Consider the following 20,988-nt stretch of genomic DNA (forward strand, 5'->3'; position numbering starts at 1 on the left):
CCAACATGAATAAGCAATGTTCAGTTTGGCTCAGCTGATGTAAAATTAATATTTAATAATAAATATATTTTATATCATAGAGTGTAGATGGTTGACAAATCTTTTTAACAAGATTTCGCGGACAAAGAAGATGCCTAATGAGTGGAGGAAGAGTACTTTGGTGCCTCTATATAAGAATAAGGGTGATATACAAGATTGCACAAACTATCGTGGTATAAAACTCATGAGTCATACTATGAAACTTTGGGAGAGGGTGATTGAGTCTAGGTTGAGGAAGGTTGTCATGATATCGGAGAATCAATTTGGTTTTATGCCTGGAAGATCAACTATGGAAGCTATACATCTTCTTAGACAACTTATTGAAAGAAATAGAAAGAGAAACAAAGATTTGCATATGTTTTTTTTTTTATTTGGAGAAGGCATACGATAGAGTACCCAGGGACGTTCTCTGGTGGACAATGATGAAGAAAGGTGTTTCTCTCAAGTACATTAGTATAATTAAGGATATGTATGAAGGAGTAGTAACCAATGTTCGCACTTGTGGAGGGGTGCCAACCAATTTTCCTATAATAGTTGGGTTACATCAAGGATCTCCTTTAAGCCCTTTCCTATTTTCTATAGTGATGGATGAGCTTACAAGATCAATTCAAGAAAATGTGCCGTGGTGTATGTTGTTTGCTGATGATATTGTTTTGATTGATGAGTCTAGAGCTGGGGTTAATGCTAAGTTAGAATTATGGAGACAGACATTAGAAGCAAGAGGTTTTAAGTTGAGCAAGAGTAAGACAGAATATATGGAATGTCGGTTTAGTAAGCAACGAAGTAGTGATGGGAGTGTAGTGAAGCTTGGTGAGCAAGAAATACCAGTGGATGATTGTTTTAAATATTTGGGATCTATCATTCAAAAGTATGGAGAAATTGATGGAGATGTAAATCATAAGATTAAGGTTGGGTGGATGAAATGAAAAAGTGCAACTGGAGTGTTGTACGATCGTAGAATGCCATTGCGGTTGAAGGAAAAGTTTTATAGGACGACAATTAAGCCCGCTTTACTATATGGTACGAAATGTTGAGCTGCCAAGAGACATATTCAAAAAATGAGTGTAGCTGAGATGCATATGCTTTGATGGATGTATGAAAATACAATAAAAGATAAGATTCGAAACGAGGAGATACGTAAGAAGGTAGGCGTTGCATCCATTGAAAATAAGATGAGAGAGAATCGTTTACGGTGGTTTGGACATATTCGGCGAAGGCCTAATGATGCTCCAGTTAGAAGGATGGAGAAATGAAAAAATATATTAGTTAAAAGAAATCTGGGTAGGCCTAAGAAGACTTGGATGGAGATGATAGGAAAGGATATGAATGCTTTGAACCTCACCGAGGACATGGCATTAGATAGAAATGATTGGAGGAGAAGGATTCATGTGGAAGACCCAGAATGATTTTCTTTTTTGGTTCATATCGCCGACCCCAATTGTTTTGGGATGAAGGCGTAGTTGTTGTTGTTGTTGCTGTAGAGTGTAGATGGTTGAAGTGTTTTGCTTGCACGCAATAAGTTTGGAGCTCGCTTAAAAGGTTGAAAACAATTATTTGTTTTGTAAATGAGCCAGTTCGAGATTGGCTTAATAGGTTCTAAGTCCCAATTTCATCATTTTCAACTCTGAAAAAATATATTTTTTGTTAAATGAGCTGGCTCATGTTTTGCTCATTCAGCTCGGGCTCTTCATGAGGCTTGACTTGGTAGAAGAAACAAGCCAAGCTTTAACACCCTGGACAGGTTCGTTCAACTTGTTTACCAGCCCTATCTGAGATCCTCAAAATGCCCAAAATCCATGGATCCATTAAGAACATGAAAAGTATATTTTGTAGTCATTTTCCCTTTTGTTTTCTGAAATAAGTGAATAGATCAAAAGCAACTTTGATAACCTTATGAGTTAGAACTCCCAAAGAAAATAGACTTTAAGACCAATGTTGTCAGTATCGGTATCGACCCTGAATAGTTGGGCCACCAATTCAGCTGTATTGGCTGATACCGATACTCAAGTGAATCGTTCTGTATCGGCCAGAAAATAATAAAAAATATTACGTGTCAATCATAACATGACACATGTTAAAACATTAAAATAATAATAAAATCTAATCTTTAGTGATTTTTTGCATTTATTAAAAAATAGCCAATTCAGGGGTGAAGGGTATCAATTTTCTGCCTATACCCACTGACAATGATAACATTGTTTAAGACTAGCACATGCAAAACTTTCATTTCAAATAGAGCTACTACAGCTTGTACATGATACTACAAATTTCTGTATTGGTTATATCATGTTTAGGAGCAAAACAAACATTGCTGCTGGCATCCTTTTGTATGCATCTGCTACTATGTTCATCAAACACCTATGTCAGTCAGATATTTGAGCATCCTCCCAGATCAATCACCTCTTACCTTCTCCAAATCTGGGAGATCTGTAGATTAGAAAGTGAGCAGGAAATGAGCATAAAGAACAAGTCAATAAAACAAGACGTTCTGTGACCATTATGGTCACACTGATTCTTGCTGAAAGGGTTAATGAGAGCTGCATTTGAGTGTGTCAGGAAGACATATGGCAGAAAAATACAGGAATATCATCAGAAAGTAGCACATGGGGGCAATGAATGCCAAGTTCATAAGGATGCCAAAACAAGGATAGCTCCAGAATGAGCCTTATTACAGTCACTTCAACAATTTTCGTGTTCCAAGTGGTTAGAGTGATTATGCAAGTATGCTCATTAACACGTGCACTCGTACTTAAATAGCAGAATATCAGCATAGGAAACATATTAGCATCAAAATGCAGACACATAATTAACACGAGAAAACATATGCACCAATGGTCTTTGCATGGAGATAAGATCTGCGAGTGTGCGAGCACTCTGCAGACATGCATAAGGCCTGCAACAAGAGCAATGCAATTTCCAATTCAGAATTTTCTTACAGCTCCTCGACATTCTGATGATTCCACAATTGTTAAAAACAAATGGACAAAGAGTGCCTTTTTCGCACACAAAGCACTATGGCATCTTGAAAAATCAGGTTTCTAAAAGTTAGAAAACAAAAAGACACAAAACTATCCAACAACTTGGAGTTAGCAGTCCTCAAAGCCAAGTGATAGTAGCTAGTTTGTATAGCTTGACCAGGAGCCAGGCAGCAGAGTAGGAAGAGAGGGTGGTGTTGGGTGCATGCAGACACTCATTGTGGTCGCAAGTATAATTGTGATTGCGCATCATGCAAGGCACCTAGGTAGTGTGTGTACGATTAATAATGATAGTACACTGCATAAAAGATTCAACATCATTAGGAGGATGTTTTGACTTACAGAGCAGCCCTTCGTCATCACTATCCTCATCATCCTCAACATGTTTCTGCATCATGTGTGATGTGTAAGCATATAAAAGTAGCTAATCTTATCACAGAAAGGCAGGAAAAAAGTCAAGGAACACTTGTACCAGAAAGCCGTCACCGTTCTCAAGAATAGGAACATCAGCTGCAAGAGAAGACACGCTAAATCAAAACACTGAAAGTGTCGTCAAGAAATGTACTTTGCAACTTCCACAATAACCAAATGTACGTTCAATTTTAAGGTCAGACATACATGATCAGTTTCAAGGTTAACAAAGTGGAGAAAATTTCAGTAAAACAATCTGCAAACAAAAGGCACTACCTAATGATTTGGTTATGCCAAGAAGCAGTGAACAAAATTAGGTGTCATGCTTATTAAGATCCAAGGATCCCCTATAATGATTGCAATATTTAGTCACTTCTTCATGACCAATTATCAATTGATGGAGGGATTTCACCTATTCTACGCATGTTCAAGTTTATTCTTTTGCAGAATCATGCAGACTATCCAAGACAACTCAGAAACATGTGCCCTGTGAATGAAGATTTTTCACTATTAAAAGAAAAGGAGATTTTTTCACACATGATATGTTTGTTCATTCAAAGAAAAAAACGATAGCAAAATTTCCTCTAGACTTTGGTATTTCCTAAATATGTGAGGACAGGCCATCTGTTCTTTCCACAATCTAGAATAGCAGAAACCTGTGCTTGACAAACACCACTGGAGCTGAAGCAGTGTTAGCAATATTTATGTAAATGCAACTGTTAACAACAGTGTTCATGCAATCATGCACGCATTCAGACACAAGACTTTATTACAAATCCATTCCTGAAGTCCTGATAGGCTGATACCCCATATCAATATACTTTTGTAAGATCCCACAAAATGAGCTTTTAATTGAAGTTCAAAGAGCATATATATTTTTCCCATAACCTCAGAAATGCTAGAAAAACAAACCAACAAAACTGTGCAAATGCATGCATATGCATCAAACACTGAGAATACCAAGAAATCCAGAACCAAAATCCACATACAATGAACACCGAAAGTTCCATGCATTGTTCTATTTTAGACAAACAAAAGCCTATTTCAATAACTCACACTTTGATGCTTCTCCATCTTCATCACACCATTTGTTCCAGTCAACCTTGATGTAAGGAGGAGGTTTTGCATCCAAATTCACCAACCTCTCAAACCAGCCCTTTTGTTCTTTATGGATTACACAGAGTATGTTTCTCAATCCAATGCTTATTTTATTACTCTGCAAAGAAAGATTATCTTAGTATCAGAGCCAAGATGAAAGCCAGTGTGAAAAGTTTTGAATAGTAAAGAAGATGCATGTTCATGTTGGCATGAGATTCAACTGTCCACCAATAACCGATGACCAAAAGAAAACCATGAAATTCAGCTCTTAGATGACCAACGTGTTCAATAAATTCGAAAGGAATCATAGTTTCAGAAATATCTGAAACATATGGCACACAATCATATTAATGGGAAGAAGCATAATGCCTTAATGAGTCTCACTATCAGCTAAAAGTTTCAAGGACTCTAAGCCATGCTACAGAGATATGACCAGTTCAAGCTTGACAAAGTGACAATTAACAGTGCTGCTTGATAATTTAATATCATGTACTTCATTAAAAAAAATTACCATAAATTCTATGATATCATGATAGCCATTTTGGCTCCTAGAAACAAATAAATAAGAAATGACCATAATAGAATTCCATACAAAAAGAAATGAATTATCATCAAGCATTCAGGAACTAAAATCTAAAAGCACAGAGAATCAAACCTCAGGAACTATTGCTCCATAAAGCTCCAAAGCGAAGTCAAAGGATTCATCATGAGCACCTAATGCTGTAAAGCTAAATAGTCCATTAGCTTCAGCTTTCACAGAGACATTCTTTGCATCTGGTAAAGCAATTGTCAGGTATACTGTATCATAACGCTGTGCCCAGAAGACCTCAGGCTGGTGATTGCATGACAAAAGTAGAAAAACAACATAATGATGTCAAGAAAAATGGATGTAGTGATATTTCATTAAAAATAAAACAGTAAAAACAATGGCAGCAATATGAGAGTAGAGTGAGAGGACATCCTACCACTGCCTAGTTCATGCCTTCAAGGCAATTAAGAAAAAAAGGGAAATTGACCGTCTGCAAAGTAGTGACAACAGCTAAATTTCTCAATCACATCAAACTTAACATCGCACCGTGCAGGTCTACTCTTTAACCAAAGTCATCAATCATATCAAACCTACTGCAAAGAGGAATTTTAACTGTTCCTAGAAAGCAGAAGTCTGTGCAAGGCGATGAATGATCAACAATTCCAGGCTCATGTTATATCAGATGCAAGGGAAAACTGTTCCCCATGTCACCACTTGTTGCAGTTCAGTAGTTTGGAACTGGATAGAAAAAGGGAACAGATCCACAGAATCACTTCTGACAAGAATCCGAACAACATAGTGGCATGCAGAAAGATCAATTATCAAGAGCTAATATTAATTGAGATACAAAAGAAATTAGCATTTGAATCCAATAAGAAATACACATGTCCAAGTAAAGAACCACTAAGGTACCAAAAAACATGAAAAAAATATCATGAAAAGGATCAAAAAACAGTTACTGAACTGATCAAAAATAAATATATTAGAAATCATTTATGTACACCACTTTACCCTGCCTTGACATTAGATAGCACATCATTGGCAAATGGCATACAGAAGCAGATCGTGGATCAATAATAACAATCATCACACTTAAAAAGGGACCCTAATTCCAAAGGAAGAAAAAAATCATGATAGACATCATGACATCTAGCAGATTTGTTTCCAGAACAGATCCCTAAATGCAATTATGATTACTAAGGTGATGGGAGTGCCGCAGTCCCGTCCAAGGGCCGTTCATATGGCCTTTGGCCTCTCTATGGGCTGGTGAGACTGATCAAATACACCGGCCAAGCTGGGCCCAGGCCAAGTTTTTTGCCCCTCATGGGCCTGGACCGGGCTTAGTCCGTCCCATTAACAGGTCGATCATCCCACCCAAAAACCAGGCCAGCCTGGCCTGCTGCCCAACCCTAATGTTTACCACTTTTATGACCAAGCTGGATGGTAGCGAACAGGTATCCTATTATAAATCCAGAGGTCATGCTTGACTAGACTCTAGTTGCCAACTTCACTTTAAGATTGAGGATGTTACTTGGATATTTCTACAGAACTTCTCACTTCAATTCATATTGGTATAATTCCTTTCCTGAAAGTCCATCTGTTACTTGAAGAACACATAATTTATGGTTTGAAGGCCAATAAAAATCTTGTCAATTGCACTTGATGGGCTTGAAACTTTGAATATTTTCAATAAGTTATCCTATTAATTGATGCTAAAAGAGATCCGGCAAAAAGCAAAGTCACTATATGATGTGAAAACAAATACCTAAACATGCCTAAGCACGAACACTTGTCCAACCTACTGTTGTTCAAGGAGCTACACTACACATGAGGCAATTGATAGTTATACCACAATCATTTAGGTATTGTAGCAGTAATATAATGTAGACAAGTAAGCTTTTGTTTTAACCTCTCTCTCTCTCACACACACACACACACGCACCCCACCTATGTCACAGGGATTCGCCCAACAGGGTGCCGCACCTGCATCAATGCGACGCGACTCGGGTGCTGCACCTGGTGCCATCAACCGCACCCAGGGTCATAACTGTCCAAAATAGAATCGATCAACTTTGATCGAGTCCATTTTAAACTTAAAAAAAAACTATGAAAGGGGGGCTGGGCGGGGGATTAGGGCAAATCTTCCTCCCCCTTCTCCTCTCTTGCTCCCCTTCCACGACGACACTCCCCGACCCCTCCTCTCCTCCGATGGACGGTGGCGGCTTTCACCGAGCCCTCCTCTCCTTCTCTGATGACTGCAATGCATGTCTCTGTCTCTTCTTCCTCCTCCTCCTCCTCTCTCTCTCTCTCTCTCTCTCTCTCTCTCTCTCTTCTCTTTCTTCTTTTTTTACTGGTTTGGGTTCAGCCTCCCAGCCCTGATGGGCTGGGTTTGGCTATCATCATTGGGCTGTGTTCAATAGTCATGTTGGGCTAGGTTCAGCTCCCAAACTTGGGCTATTAAACCCAACTCTTCTGGGTTGGGTTTGGCTCAATCGAACCCAAGCTTGTTGGGTTCAGCAGAGCCAAACCTAGAAGTGTTGGGTTCGACGGAGTTGAACCACTGGGTTGGGCTCTGTTGAGCTGAACCACTAGGTTCAGCAGAGCCAAACCAAGAAGGGTTGGGTTCGGCGAAGTTAAACCCCTAGGTTTGGCTCTATCGAACCCAACCCTGCTCATACATGAATTTTATTTTATTTGGTTATGCAGAACCTCATATGAATTTTATTTTAGTAATTTTTTTTGTTTTAAAGACAAAAATGATAGATAAAAGGAAAGGACTTGCAAACAAAGGAAAATGAATTGTGTCATCCTCATCCTCACATGTAAGTTCTGCTACTGGTGTTGGTGGTAGTGGTAGTGTTGATTCTCATTAGTTGGCTGCATCATGCGATGATGGGGGGCCACTATGGGCACATGTGAATAAGCTTGAAAAGTTGGAAGAGGTGGTGAAAATAAGAGATTTTGATGGAAGTTTTGTGAGAGAGATTATGTTAGGTCTTACACAAAAGTTAAGACTCATTTGTTGAAGATATCAGGACATGGCATTTTAGGGTGTAAAAGAGTTGATGAGGCAATACAGAAACAATACAAAAAATTACAAAATGAATATGAGAAGAGGAAGACAATGAGTGATTCTTGTGCAATCAATGTACCTTTTTAAAGCCACCAAGAAAATGCTAAAAAAATGAATATAGGAGGTAGAGGAAGAGAAATGATACAAGCATCATTCAATACATATGGAAGGGAGGAGATGAATAGAAAAGTAGGGAGGTATTTTTATTCTAATTTATTTCCATTTAATGCAACTAGAAATCCTTATTGGAAGGATTTAATTACTTCACTGAGAAATTGTAACTTGAGTGACTATGTCCCTCCAAGCTAAGAAAAACTACGAATGCAATTCTTACAGAAGAGAGGATAAATGTTGAAAGATTGTCAGAACTTAAGAAATTTTAATGAGAACAAAATGAAGTTTCCATTGTTTTGATGGGTGGACAGATATTCAAAGGGATCTATTGACTAATTTCATTGTTTCTTCGCTTAGTGGCTCAATATTCTTGCAAGCAGTTGATGCAACTGGGCAATATAAAAATGTTGAGTATTTGAAGGGGTTGTTTATAGAAGTAATAAAAGAAATGGGTAATCAGAAAGTAATGCAAATCATCATAGACAATGTTCTAGTTTGTAAAAGTGTAGCATTGAGTTTGGAGAGTGAGTATGATCATACTTTTTGAACTCTTTGTATAGCACATAGCTTGAATCTGACCCTCAAGAGCGTCTATAACCCAAAAGAAAAAAAAATCACTAGTGTATGCTCTATGTTCATGGATTGATGAATTAGAAAAAAAATATCAAAAACATTAAGAATTTTGTTGTCAACTATCATCATGTTAATGTCATATTTAATAAGCATTCTGATCTAAAATTGTTGAAGGTTGTTAAAACACATTTTGTGTCCATCATTGTGATGGTGAAAAGAATTGAGGAAGTAAAGAATGCTTTGGTTAACATGGTGAATGATAATAATTGGACATTCTAGCGTGTTGATGATGTTGTCAAAGCTCAATAAATTAAGAAATTCATTATTGATGATGAGTTTTAAGATAATGTTGTATACTTTTTTGAGTTTACGCAACCTATTTGGAAAATATTGAGAGAAGTTGACAAAGATGATTCAGAATTTTGCTTCACAAAGTTTATGGAATGTGGAATAATATGATTACAAAAATTCAAGTTGCAGTTTTCAAGTACGAGGGAAAAAATTCTACAGTAGATGATTCAGAATTTTTTAATTATATACATTTAATTTTAGTTAGAAGATGGGATAAGAGCAACATTCATTTGCATTGCAAGGCATATTCTCTTAATCTCAAATATTATGCAAAGAAGTAGCAGGAAGGTGGTGTTGGTCGTGTCCCTCCAAATTTAGACCCAAAGTTATCAAAGCATAGAAATATGTGTATGACAAGACTTTATCGAGAATCACATATTATAAAGCAAGTCACACAAGAGTTTAAAAATTTTCCCTCTTCAAGGTTATATGAACAGGCATTAATAACAAATAGGAGTATATAGATCCTATCACATGGTGGTCAATATATGGATAAAAAACACCTCTTGTCCAACGTCTTGCAATGAGATTGTTATCCCAACTTGCTAGTTCATCTTGTTGTGAAAGAAATTGAAGCACATATGCTCAAATTTATAACATGAAGAGAAACAAACTCATAAGCAAGTGTGCAGAGGATTTAGTCTTTGTTCATTCCAATCTTCGATTACTTTCGTGAACCAATGACGAATACATGTGCTAATTGCTCTCTTAGTTATTTGACTATTTCTTAGTTTCTTCATTTAAATATACAAGTATTTAACATTTTTAAATTTTAATTGCAATGAAGTCAAGGATCATCCAAATTTTGAGATGTAAACCAAGAGGAGTGTGACTTAGAGAGGGAACATGATTTCAATATTATAAACATGGACTTATTTGAGCCTATTCTTCAATTTTATGATGAATTTGACGATGAAGCAAAAATTATTAAGATCATTACCTCATCGTCATATACATTGTGTAGGATATACTTTTGGTATGTAATTATACATGTTTGCTTTTTTATTAGTATAATTTACTTCTTTTCAAATTTACTTATTTGATTGTTTTATGTTTTCTTAATTCACTTAGCGTAATCACAATATATTTAGGTTGATTTAATTGTGGTGTTAGTCATGATGAATTGATGATATGATAATTGTTTTTTATTTCATTAGTGTTATTGTTAACTGTTAAAAGTTATATATATATATATATATATATATATATACCCTCCCGCACCCAAGTGTTTTTAAAGTGTCGCATCGCCGCACCAGCACCTATGTGACATAGCACCATATATAACAAAGAAAAGGAAATACATATACAAGGGATCTCCACATGAATGGCGATAGGTATGCCATGTGTCACAAGTTGCACACATACTATGAATTAGGCATGTATATGGTTGCACATTTCTAACATAGATCTATGAAGGGTTTCCCATATTCTTCTTGGCAATAGTGGTTCTCCCGTAAGACCCTTTATCCTACGTACTTCTCAAGTAAGGTAAGATATGACCATGAGGTTTGTTGAGATGTAATATGTGTTTTTAGCATTTTGTTGTGCTCCCCTTTGTATTTGTATATATCATTATGAGTCAGTGAGATTTGGGTTAATTGATGTGGGGATTTAACAGTTCTTGATTTTAGAATTTATGTGAATCAAGAATTGGGTTGATTGGGGCAGTTCCTGATTTGTTATAAATTGTCTTAAATTTTCTGGAAATAGCATTAAAGTGTGACCTGTTTTGTTTCTTCCACTCAATCTAATTTGATAGATGAGTTCTGATGTCTGAAAATTGATGTGTGGGGAAGTCTTTTTCATATAAGAATGATATGCAAGTGGTCTGATGAGAGTTTTTGATATATTTGGTAAGATGTGTCATCATTTTGGAAGGTTCCCATCTGACAGTAAGGTAAATCTTGCCTATTAGTAGCATCGACTTCCTTATTTTGGTGTGAATTTGGTAAGATTGTTTCTAGTTGATTTTGGGTGTAAATGACAGACAACAGAGCTTATATGGATTAGATGGTTGCTGAGAGATCTCTGTGTATCTATACATGTGAAGACCCTTTTATATTGTGATATATGAGCGCAATTCACATTGTCAAGAATCCTCAGGTTCATGAGAGAATGAAGCATATTGAGATTGATTGTCACTTTATAAAGCATGCTTATGAAGATGGAATCATCTTTCTTATGCATGTGGGGTCTAAAGAGCAAATTGTTGATGTGTTCACAAAAATTCTTTCTCCATCACACTTTAGAACATTTCTCTCCAAACTTGGAATGATTCCCTTAGCATCATCTCAAGTTTGAGGAGGGGGGAGGGGGGGGAGAGGAGATGTAAATATGTATTTTAGCATTTTTGTTGCGCTACCCCTTTATATTTGTATATATCATTAATTATAGGGGTATTCTTGTACTCTTACCTTGGTTAGTTGTTGAGTCAAAGTTTTTTGTCTTTTAGTATAATAGAAGGCACATCTCTCATATAGTGTTCCAACCTCTCATTTTAGAATGAACGAAGTTCTCTCTTTGAGTGCATCTCTCTTGTGCTTCTTCTTTAATGGCTGATAAGGTTTACACTAATACAAGTGCTCACAACTCCTGTAATCTTTGGTGGTTGTTGCCCATTTGGATAAATTTAATGTTCCGCCAATTGAGCCCTTCAATGCCTAGCTCATTTTACTTATTCACTATTGCATGTGTGGTGATTATGTTATTGTTGCTTCTCTTGTGCACTTTGAGTTTGTAACTATTGTCTATGACATGCATGTGCCTCACTATGTATCCAACTAAGGCTTATCTCAACTTTCAATAGTACTATACCACCTGAAAGTTGCATAGCCGAGTGTTGTATCGTACAATATCGTATGATACGGTATGATATGTATCGTTACTTTTGGGTTTTGCGATACGGCACACACTCATATCGCAATACTAGTGTGTATTATACCTATATCAGGTGCATTGTACGATACAACCATGTATCGTGCTGTATCATACGATACAGGGTATATCATACGATACACCTTCGGCACGCTTTAAAAAGGCTGAAAATTACTTTTTCATTTTGAATTTTAAATACCTTTTGAGTGACAATTTCTCCATTTGTCTAGAGGCCATTAAAAGTGCATTTCCACTGTTTTTTCATCCAAAGAAGTGGGTTAAGGTAAAAAAATGCATTTTCACCATTTTTTCATTCAAGAAAATGGGTTAAGGTAAAAAATCTTTATTATGAATAAAATTACAAAGCTACTCTTCAAAATCCATGAAAATTAAAGATTTATATCGAGGTAGAAATTAGGCTCAACACTCCTCCAACAAAGATGGCATAAGATGATCCAGCATGGCAATAGCACACTCAAATAATGAGTGAAAACCGATTGAAAATCGAGTGCAACTATTGCATAATACCTTTGTTTATGTAATATGAAAGTATGAGTCTTGTGGCATGTTCTTAGTTGCAAGATATTTAATATTTTGCATTGTTATTGTGAGATATGCATTTTTTGGATGAAGGCATAGTTATTGTTGTATTGTGAGATATGCATGCAAGATTATCTATGATTATATATTATTTGATGTTTGATGATGTCTTATGTGGCTTATAGAGACATACATGCTTCATATGTGATTTTATGATTGTATTTTGTATAATTCATCATTGTTTCATGTGCTATGATTTTTTTTAGATTTTTTGCTAATTTTATTTTATTTTTTGGATTTTTTTTAAAATATTACAAATTTACGATACGTTTACGATATGATACGATACGATACGGTGTTACTTTGGGCCCGACCGATACGGGTAATGATATGATACTTACAACATTGGCATAGTCACTTAACATCGTTTTGGCTCATGGCACATGGCTCACACATGGACAACGCCCTTCACTTAGACAAAAGGATAAATGCATACACCAAGATTTATATGGCTCATGCTATTTGAAAATTAGGCAAAAGCTATCACAGCAACTGTTATAAGGTTGTCTGCACTTTGGCAGCTCTATCAATCAGATTTCATTCTTGTTTGATAAACATGCCTATTATGAGCTTATTCCATCACAATATATTCTAGATTAAATTTAAGCCAAATTACATCAGTCTAGCCTATTTTGTATATATTCTTATTATAACAAGTCACTATGAATTATCCATTCCAAACTGAAGATAGTAATATTTTAGTTCAATGGGGTTTCCCTAGAATTCCACTTTCCATGAAAACAATTGTAGCCTTGGTATTTTATCGTCTCAATAACTATGTTGCGAGCTGTCATTTACTGTTAATTCATTTTTTTATGAAGTGGCTCACGTAAATAATATTTTATAGTTAAGATATCACATGCAACAAGCTTTATCTCTGGGGAATATTGGATAACGTAACCCTGGTTCTTGCTAATTCAATAAACAACAGTTCCTTAAAAGGAACCTGTTTTTGGAAGTCAACTTGTGGTCCTGATCATCATACCTGAAATCAGAAATCTGTTTTTAGAAGTAGATTTGTGGTAGGGCTGAAGACTATACCTCAAAACAAGAATATGCTTTTAGAAATCAACTAGTTGTAGGACTCTCAAGTATACCTCAAAGCAACCTTCATTATCTCGTGTTTTCAGTACATCAGTATGTTGTAAAGTTTTTGGTTTTTACATAAACAAAATTATTGAGCATACTTTCAATTTTTTTAGAGCTTTTTCAGGGATTTCTATCGTTTAAATAAGGTTTTGACTGTAAGCATGTTAAGCTCTTACAAGTATAAGGTGACCAAAGGAGAAACGAAGATTCAAGCAAGTAATGAACCATATAGGAAAATAACGAGAATCCACGCCGGGCAGACTCTCGATCCAAAGAGGACCAAACAGCTCTCGTATTGTCATTTTCCATCTAGTCCATCAATGTCCCTACCGCCGCGTTTCTCATAAATGGCACTGCTAACGACCCCCATGACCATGGTTACACCTAATTAGAGCGAAAAAATCCACAAGCTATATATGAAGCCCCAAACAAAACCGAAAATTGATTCTCAACCATGCTTCAACTGCACCAACAGCAAGCGAACTCATAATCTTCAGCAAAGCTACCGCTATGCTCAAAGATGGGAAGCACACACATCCATTCAATGCTGAAGTAGCTAAAACCACGTCTTAATGAAGCCCAATAATTACAAATTAAATAAAAAAGAAACAAGGAAAACAGATTCATACTTCATTCAGAATATAAAATTTCACCATAAACAACACAAGTGTGCACAAATAACTAATTTCTGAAGAAGCAAACAGAACCCAATCAATGATAAAACATGCAAATCAATAGACAAATTGCTATCGAGAGAGAGAGAGAGAGACCTCATCGCAACCTAAGGGCCAGGCTCCTCCTCTTTTTCTCGTCGAACCCTTGATCGATATTCTCCGAAGGAAGACGACGATGTGTGGGACGATCAAGGTTACGATTCTCAAACAAATTACATCAAAAAAGCCAAAAAGGGGTTCGTTTCCCAAGCCTAATATCTTCAAACAGCATGATGGAAGCAAACCAAGAAAGAAATCGACATCAATGAAACCCCATATTCGACCTACATAGGGTTCCGTCGAGAAACACGCCGGAGACGAACGCCGTCGATAAATCCGGTGCCGGAAAAACAGAAAGAGAGAGAGAGAGAGAGAGAGAGAGAGACCGCGCTTCGCTTTTCCTTCGTGATTCTTTTGAATTTTTCCTCTAAAAAGGCGCGAAAAAGGAAGAGGGGAAAAAGAAAAAAGAACCAGTTCGGATCGTTTTTCGAACCGTATCGACATAGAGCGGATAAATCAGAGATCGGGTGAGTCGGAGGAACGGGTCGGGTTCGGGTCGAATGCGGGCACTGTCCAATTCTTACATAGTTGGCTGTAGCTGAAGTGCCGAATAGGGGTGTCAACGGATGGGGTTTGGTTCGGACCCAGGTGAAACCAGATTTGGATAAGATTTTTGGGTATCGTATCGGGTCTAGACTCAGGGAAACGATACGGAAGCGAAAGCATTTGAGCATGAGTTTACAGCGAAAGCATTTGAGCATTTTGTAGTTGATTCATTTATCTACAGTAGGCATTTGAGCATGAGTTTACATCAAGGTAGAAAGCGGATGTGGGAAACCATACGGGAAGCTATATGCATTTTAAAATGTATAAGAAGCGGAAAGTGATGAATAAAAAAGCAATATAAGAATTGAATGAGAATAGAAATAAAACACAAATAAAAACTAAAAATAAAAGTGACTATTCTTAAATTTCATGATTTTTATTATAATAATTAAAATTAAAAAAAAAATCTAAAAATGATAATTGTCAAATTGAAGAAAGCACATAAAGTGAATGAGAAGCGTGAGGGAAAACATATAAAAATATGAAAAGTAGAGTGAGAAAACACATAAGAAGAATGAATAAAATGTGTGAAAAACATATCAGAAACGTGAGAAAATTGAGATTCCTATCAAGTTTCGAAAGCGAGGAGTATCACACTTCCGAAGTGAGATTCTGAAAAGCAGACTTTCTACCTATATAAGAAGCTTTTGATAACTCTGGTTTACATGCATGCATACATCAGATTAGGCATGACGGAAACGATGCTAACATGCCTGACTGAAAAAATGAAATGAATTTTTGTTTAACTACTCAACTCAAATCTCCCCAATAACACCGGGAAACAAAACGAGAAGTTCATCTCTTGCTCAGTTTGTAAAGAGTTCATTTGAACTCATAGAATATGTTCAACAAGCCAAACATGAACTAGGGTCGTACTCACGTATATATGGCTTGAGTTTGGAAGTCTACGTTGAGATTATTTTGAAGTTTATCTTTTGAAATTTGAGATTGTTGGAATTAGGGTCGACACCAGTGTATGAGAGTCAACTCTCAGCTTGTGTTGTGTTCTAGTATTGGAACAATTGACTCCTTTGTGTTAGAGTTTGTGGTTTAGACTTAAAGGTCGACCCCTAAGAGTGAAGGGTTGACTCTTCCAATATTAGAATTTGAGTTTTGACTATGATGGACTTTTCAATAGTAGATGGTTGTTGCGGTAGTCTTGTGATCTGTATTGAGTGTTGGATCATACTGAGACATGTTGTGGTCTCATGCTACTTTACTTTGATGTTTTAAGGTGTTATAAGCGGGCAAATGGTTCAATATGGTATACTCAATGATTTTTGTAGTAGTGGACCCGAAACTACTTTTGAGAGTTGTTTTTAGTTTTTTACGATGTCGTGTCAGATATTTGGTTTGTAAACTCATAAATTGTGAAATGAATGAAAAATATTTTTGTGTCAAAACCTTGTGTCTGAGATTTAAAATATTTTGGGTATTGACCAGGTGCTAGAATGGTACATTAGGATTGGCTTAAGGTTGGTATCAAAATGGTACATGTGAACATAGTAATGTTGATCTATAACCGGTGTGGTAATGGTATGTAGAGAAAATGATGATTTTGCAAAGATGTGCAAAGTATTTAAATAATTGAGGTCCTAAACCTGTGTTTTGAAAAAATGTTTTGTAAAATGAATAGTCTTTCGCTGTGTTGACTTTTCAAAAAAGAGAATTTCAAAATGAGTGTTCAAAAAAAAAAAAAGAGTAGGTGTCAAAGAAGTCGGTCATCTTATGTTTTCTTTTTTTTTTATTTCTAAGATTACTTTAACCACATCCATGTGGTAGGTGGAATATATGAAATAAAAGAAGAAAGAGGAACTAACGGGTTAGAAGCAGCTAGTGCACGTTACCTTGTGTTGAGATGTTGTAGGTTCAAAACCCAATAGTATTCTCAATAGGATAGTTGTATAACTGGTAGGGGTCTGCCTAACTAAGCTCGCCTTTAAAAAAAGAAAAAAATAAAGAGGAGAAAATGGATCAATTTTTTTATTTTCATTGAGTTGTTTATTCAATATCTTGTGAGTAAAACAAAGTGTTCTCAAGGCGTGTGTGATGTTCGATGGTGAGGGATGGAGGAGCAGTGAGATGCACTGGCAAGGGAAGGGGTTGTATGATCTCTCGTCATGAAGGGGTGAGCGACCCCTTTTTTTTTGTTTTCTTTCTTTGTTTTATTTATGTTATTTACACGTATATCGCTGATTTCACAAATATATATAGTTTTCTCAGTTATATATGTATATGTTTTATGTTCAATGTCATGCAATTTTACTAATTTTATGATAGATTGACTGAATTACCACTTATATTTCATTTTTAGTTACAATCATATATTTATTGATTCAATTTAATTATTTATTATAATATATTTGCTCTTCTTGATGTTTTAATTTTTTAAGTAATGTCTAAGCCGACTAGCCTAGGAGGCCACAACTAATCCTTTTAGGGGGTCTCTGGATTAAGCCCCAACAAGTCATAACTAAGAACTTGTGATGCCATAAGATTACTTTATCCCTACTACTGAAAGTAACTGCGACTCAAATTTTTTTCATGACATCATCAATGTCATATAATTGTCCACAACATGATCTCCTAGTGCACATGTTTCCCATCACCATAGCCTTCAAAAAGACAATTGAGAGTGAATAAGAAACAAATATTATTTTCTCTTGTTTATTGAGAAACAAAGATCAAGTTCCTACAAAAATTTGGCACAAAGGAAGACATTTTTTTATCATGATGAAGCCTCTAGGCAATTGCAACTTCACTTATCTAGTATGGGCTAAGAGATGTTATGTTCCATAAACTGACTACCATGGTAAGGAACAAAGGTAAAATGATTTCCATTATTATTATTATAGTCAAGTTGGGGTTAGGCAGGCTCCTTACCAGTTCATGAAAGTATTAAGAGTAAATTTTGTATACAAAATCACCCATTGATCAGTGGGTGCCGATCGAGAGGACGGTCTTTCTATATTTTGATCATTCTCCTCTAGCCAATTTAACTAAGATTCTACCAAAAAAATCAGATTTACAATAATTAAAGCAAACATGGATCCTTTAAAAATTGTACAAGGTGTCTATAAGTGGTGTAGTGATATCCATCTTGGATCTCCTTCTGTCTAAGGCTCGTGTTATGCTCCCAGTCATGTCCACTCGGTCAGTCTCTACAATCACCTTCCTTGAAATATTTGATTCTTTTATGATGTCCAGCCATGTGCTTCACTCTCGTTTTGCCAAGCTTCCTGCCTTGGTAAGACATCCTGCTATCTCAATGCGACACCCATGATTACAGACCGTGTATCCAACATGCCACCCCTATTTATGGAGGCTATAAATATTGAGTTTCACCCACCTCAAGGGGGAGGGTCCCATGTACACATAAATCTCCACCTGTAGGCCACAAGGGATATTGCATTCTTATTATTAAGTTTAACATATTCATTCTTAAGATTAAGCATAACATGTTCCCTAACTACACGAGTAGTGTCCTTCACCAACTGCATTTGGGATGTGTGTTTGGATGTAAAAATGATTTTGTTCCTTTCCATCATAGCTTTCAGATAATAAAATGGAAAGTGATGCCCCAACATGATTGAACTTTTTTTTCCTTAAACTTCCTCCTTGACCACCTTTCTAAATCTTCCTTCACACTGACATACTTCCAATGTTTGCCAAAAAATTTAGCTATTGTTTGTCATACATGAACCACCCATTGACATCTTGGGAATAAATGCTCCTTCTTTTCTTTTTTTATGCAAAATTCGCATATGCTTGGAAACTGAAATCCCATCTTTTTAGTTGGTTTTGTGTGAGTAACCAACCTTCGATAGCCAATCTAAGAGTTATGGTCGCTCCAGGTGAGGCTTTTCTGTTTTCAAACCTTCTTGAAAATGCCATGTTCTTGCTCTTTCCCTCTTATTAGTCCCCATGCAATCCTCATTGAGAATCCACCCATCGTCTTCCATTAGATTTCATCCTTTGCCCTCATCTACCACGTTTGCCCTTCAACATTCCTCATGACCCAAGGAGGCAATCACACCCTAACATCCAATAACTTTATACATGGGTGAATATCTTTATCAATGACCTCCCCCACATGAATGTGATGCAAATCATTAAACAAGAAATGCAGAGTGTTGGGAGGCAATGATAAAATAAGAGGTCCCCTTTCCATCCAAGGGTCCAACCACAATTATGTTTTCCTTCCCTCCCCAACCTTCCACCTTAGACCCTCCATAAGTGTCACGACCCAAACAACCAATCCCCCTCTATTCAGGTGAGGTTGTTTGGAGTCTTTTGGGGATCCATAATGATTCCATTTGCAGATATTTAGCTATCACTACAGACATTCATGGACTATGACAGATCCACCAGGAAAGTTTAGATAAAGCACCTTTGTTGGTCTCTTTTAAGCTTTTGATCCAACCCCCCCCTTTTAATTTAGGTTTTCACACTTGTTCCCATTTGATAAGGTGATGATGCTTGCCATTCTCACCATCATGCCAAATAAAGCTCGAAAATAAGTTTTGAACTTGGATCTGAATGATGGGAGGAAGTCAAAAGCAACTCATCCAATATAACGAAAATGAGCTTAGAACTGACCTTATAAGAACAATTCTAGTTGCCATAGCCAAGAGCTTGCCATGTGATGACTCCAGTTTAGCTCCTAACTTGTCCACTAAACGTTCACACATAACCTTTTTTTAGGGTCCCTTTAAAAAGAAGAAGACCCAAATATGAGACTAGAAGATCATTAACCTGTCAACTTTGAATTTGTCTTTCAAACTTACCCATCAAATATAAGAAATTACTTATGGAATAAAAAAGAGAGCATCAATTGCATAGAAGCTATGATGTCACTTGAAGTTGTTCACCTTTACAAGGACTATACAACCTCTCCTTTCTTCATGGTTCACGTACCTTAAGAGCCTTTCCATTACCAACAAAAACAAATAGGGTGACATTGAATCCCCTTATCTGATCCCTTGTTACTAGTGAACAGTTCACTCCATCTTCATTAGTTATGACTGCGAACTGGGGTCCTGACATGTTGCATAACAATTTTGACCCATCTATGTCAAAATTCAAGTCTATTGAGGGTATTTTTCATCAACTTCCATATGTCAAAAATCAAGTCTATTGAGGGTATTTTTCATCAACTTCCATTCTATTCTATCTTATGCTTTAACCAACTTAGTTTTGAACATGACACATTTTTGCTTTCTTGGTGTCATAGAGTCAACCATCTCATAGGCAAGGAGAATGTTGTTCTGAATTGACCTACCTCTCAAGAAGGTCATCCGATTCAGGCTAATGATTTTTTCAAGACCTCTCATTCTGTTGGCAATGATTTTGTTGCTTACTTTGTACACAAAGTTGCATAAGCTCCCAAGGAATATGCAAGTCTAATGTGCAATGTGATTGCACTTGATCTTTTTCCGTGCATACGATACTTTTAATGTGTATGAGAGAGAGAGGACACGGGATGGAAGATGATGTGCAATCACGTTGCACACTTTACTGTGCTGCTGCACCTGATATGCCCTCTATCTTTTTGTTGGTCTCGGCCGACATGCTGTACAAGGCAGTCAGGTGAAGCGGCATACTCAAAGTGTGCAATGTGATTGCAGCTGATCCATATCCTCAAATGGTGGTGTTGGGGGAGAAGAATCAGCCGACAAATGCTTGTCATTGTTTCTAATAAAATCTGGTCCAATCATTTTGTGAGAAACGCCTCTTGCATTAACCATATCAGTTGAAGGCATCTTGAACAGAGAAAACAAGAGAAAAGACAAGAACTACAGTGGATAACAGTTAAGACTTACCCAATTAGCGAAGCCGTCTCAATTCATTCAGTTACAGATTTTAAAATGAAGTAACAACACTAATGGTATACGGGACCCAACGGGGTTTGGCTTAGTGGGATGGGGCTCAGCTAGGCAGGCC

The 20,988-nt window shown here is 36.6% G+C and overlaps 1 protein-coding gene across 1 annotated transcript; it reads right to left on the reverse strand.

The window, feature by feature from the left end:
- Nucleotides 1–2,431: 2,431 nt before the first annotated feature.
- LOC149830710 (co-chaperone protein p23-2-like) lies at nt 2,432–20,091 on the reverse strand. Its single transcript, XM_090015519.1, has 6 exons — nt 19,963–20,091; nt 5,179–5,355; nt 4,482–4,641; nt 3,487–3,524; nt 3,357–3,402; nt 2,432–2,466 (listed from the first exon to the last, which is right to left on the reverse strand). Exons 1-6 carry the CDS (start codon nt 20,089–20,091, stop codon nt 2,432–2,434), a joined length of 585 nt encoding a protein of 194 aa, XP_089871645.1.
- Nucleotides 20,092–20,988: the final 897 nt, after the last annotated feature.

The sequence above is a fragment of the Nuphar pumila genome, chromosome 8 (assembly GCF_984573655.1).
Source record: "Nuphar pumila chromosome 8, dmNupPumi1.hap1.1, whole genome shotgun sequence".
NCBI lineage: Eukaryota > Viridiplantae > Streptophyta > Magnoliopsida > Nymphaeales > Nymphaeaceae > Nuphar > Nuphar pumila.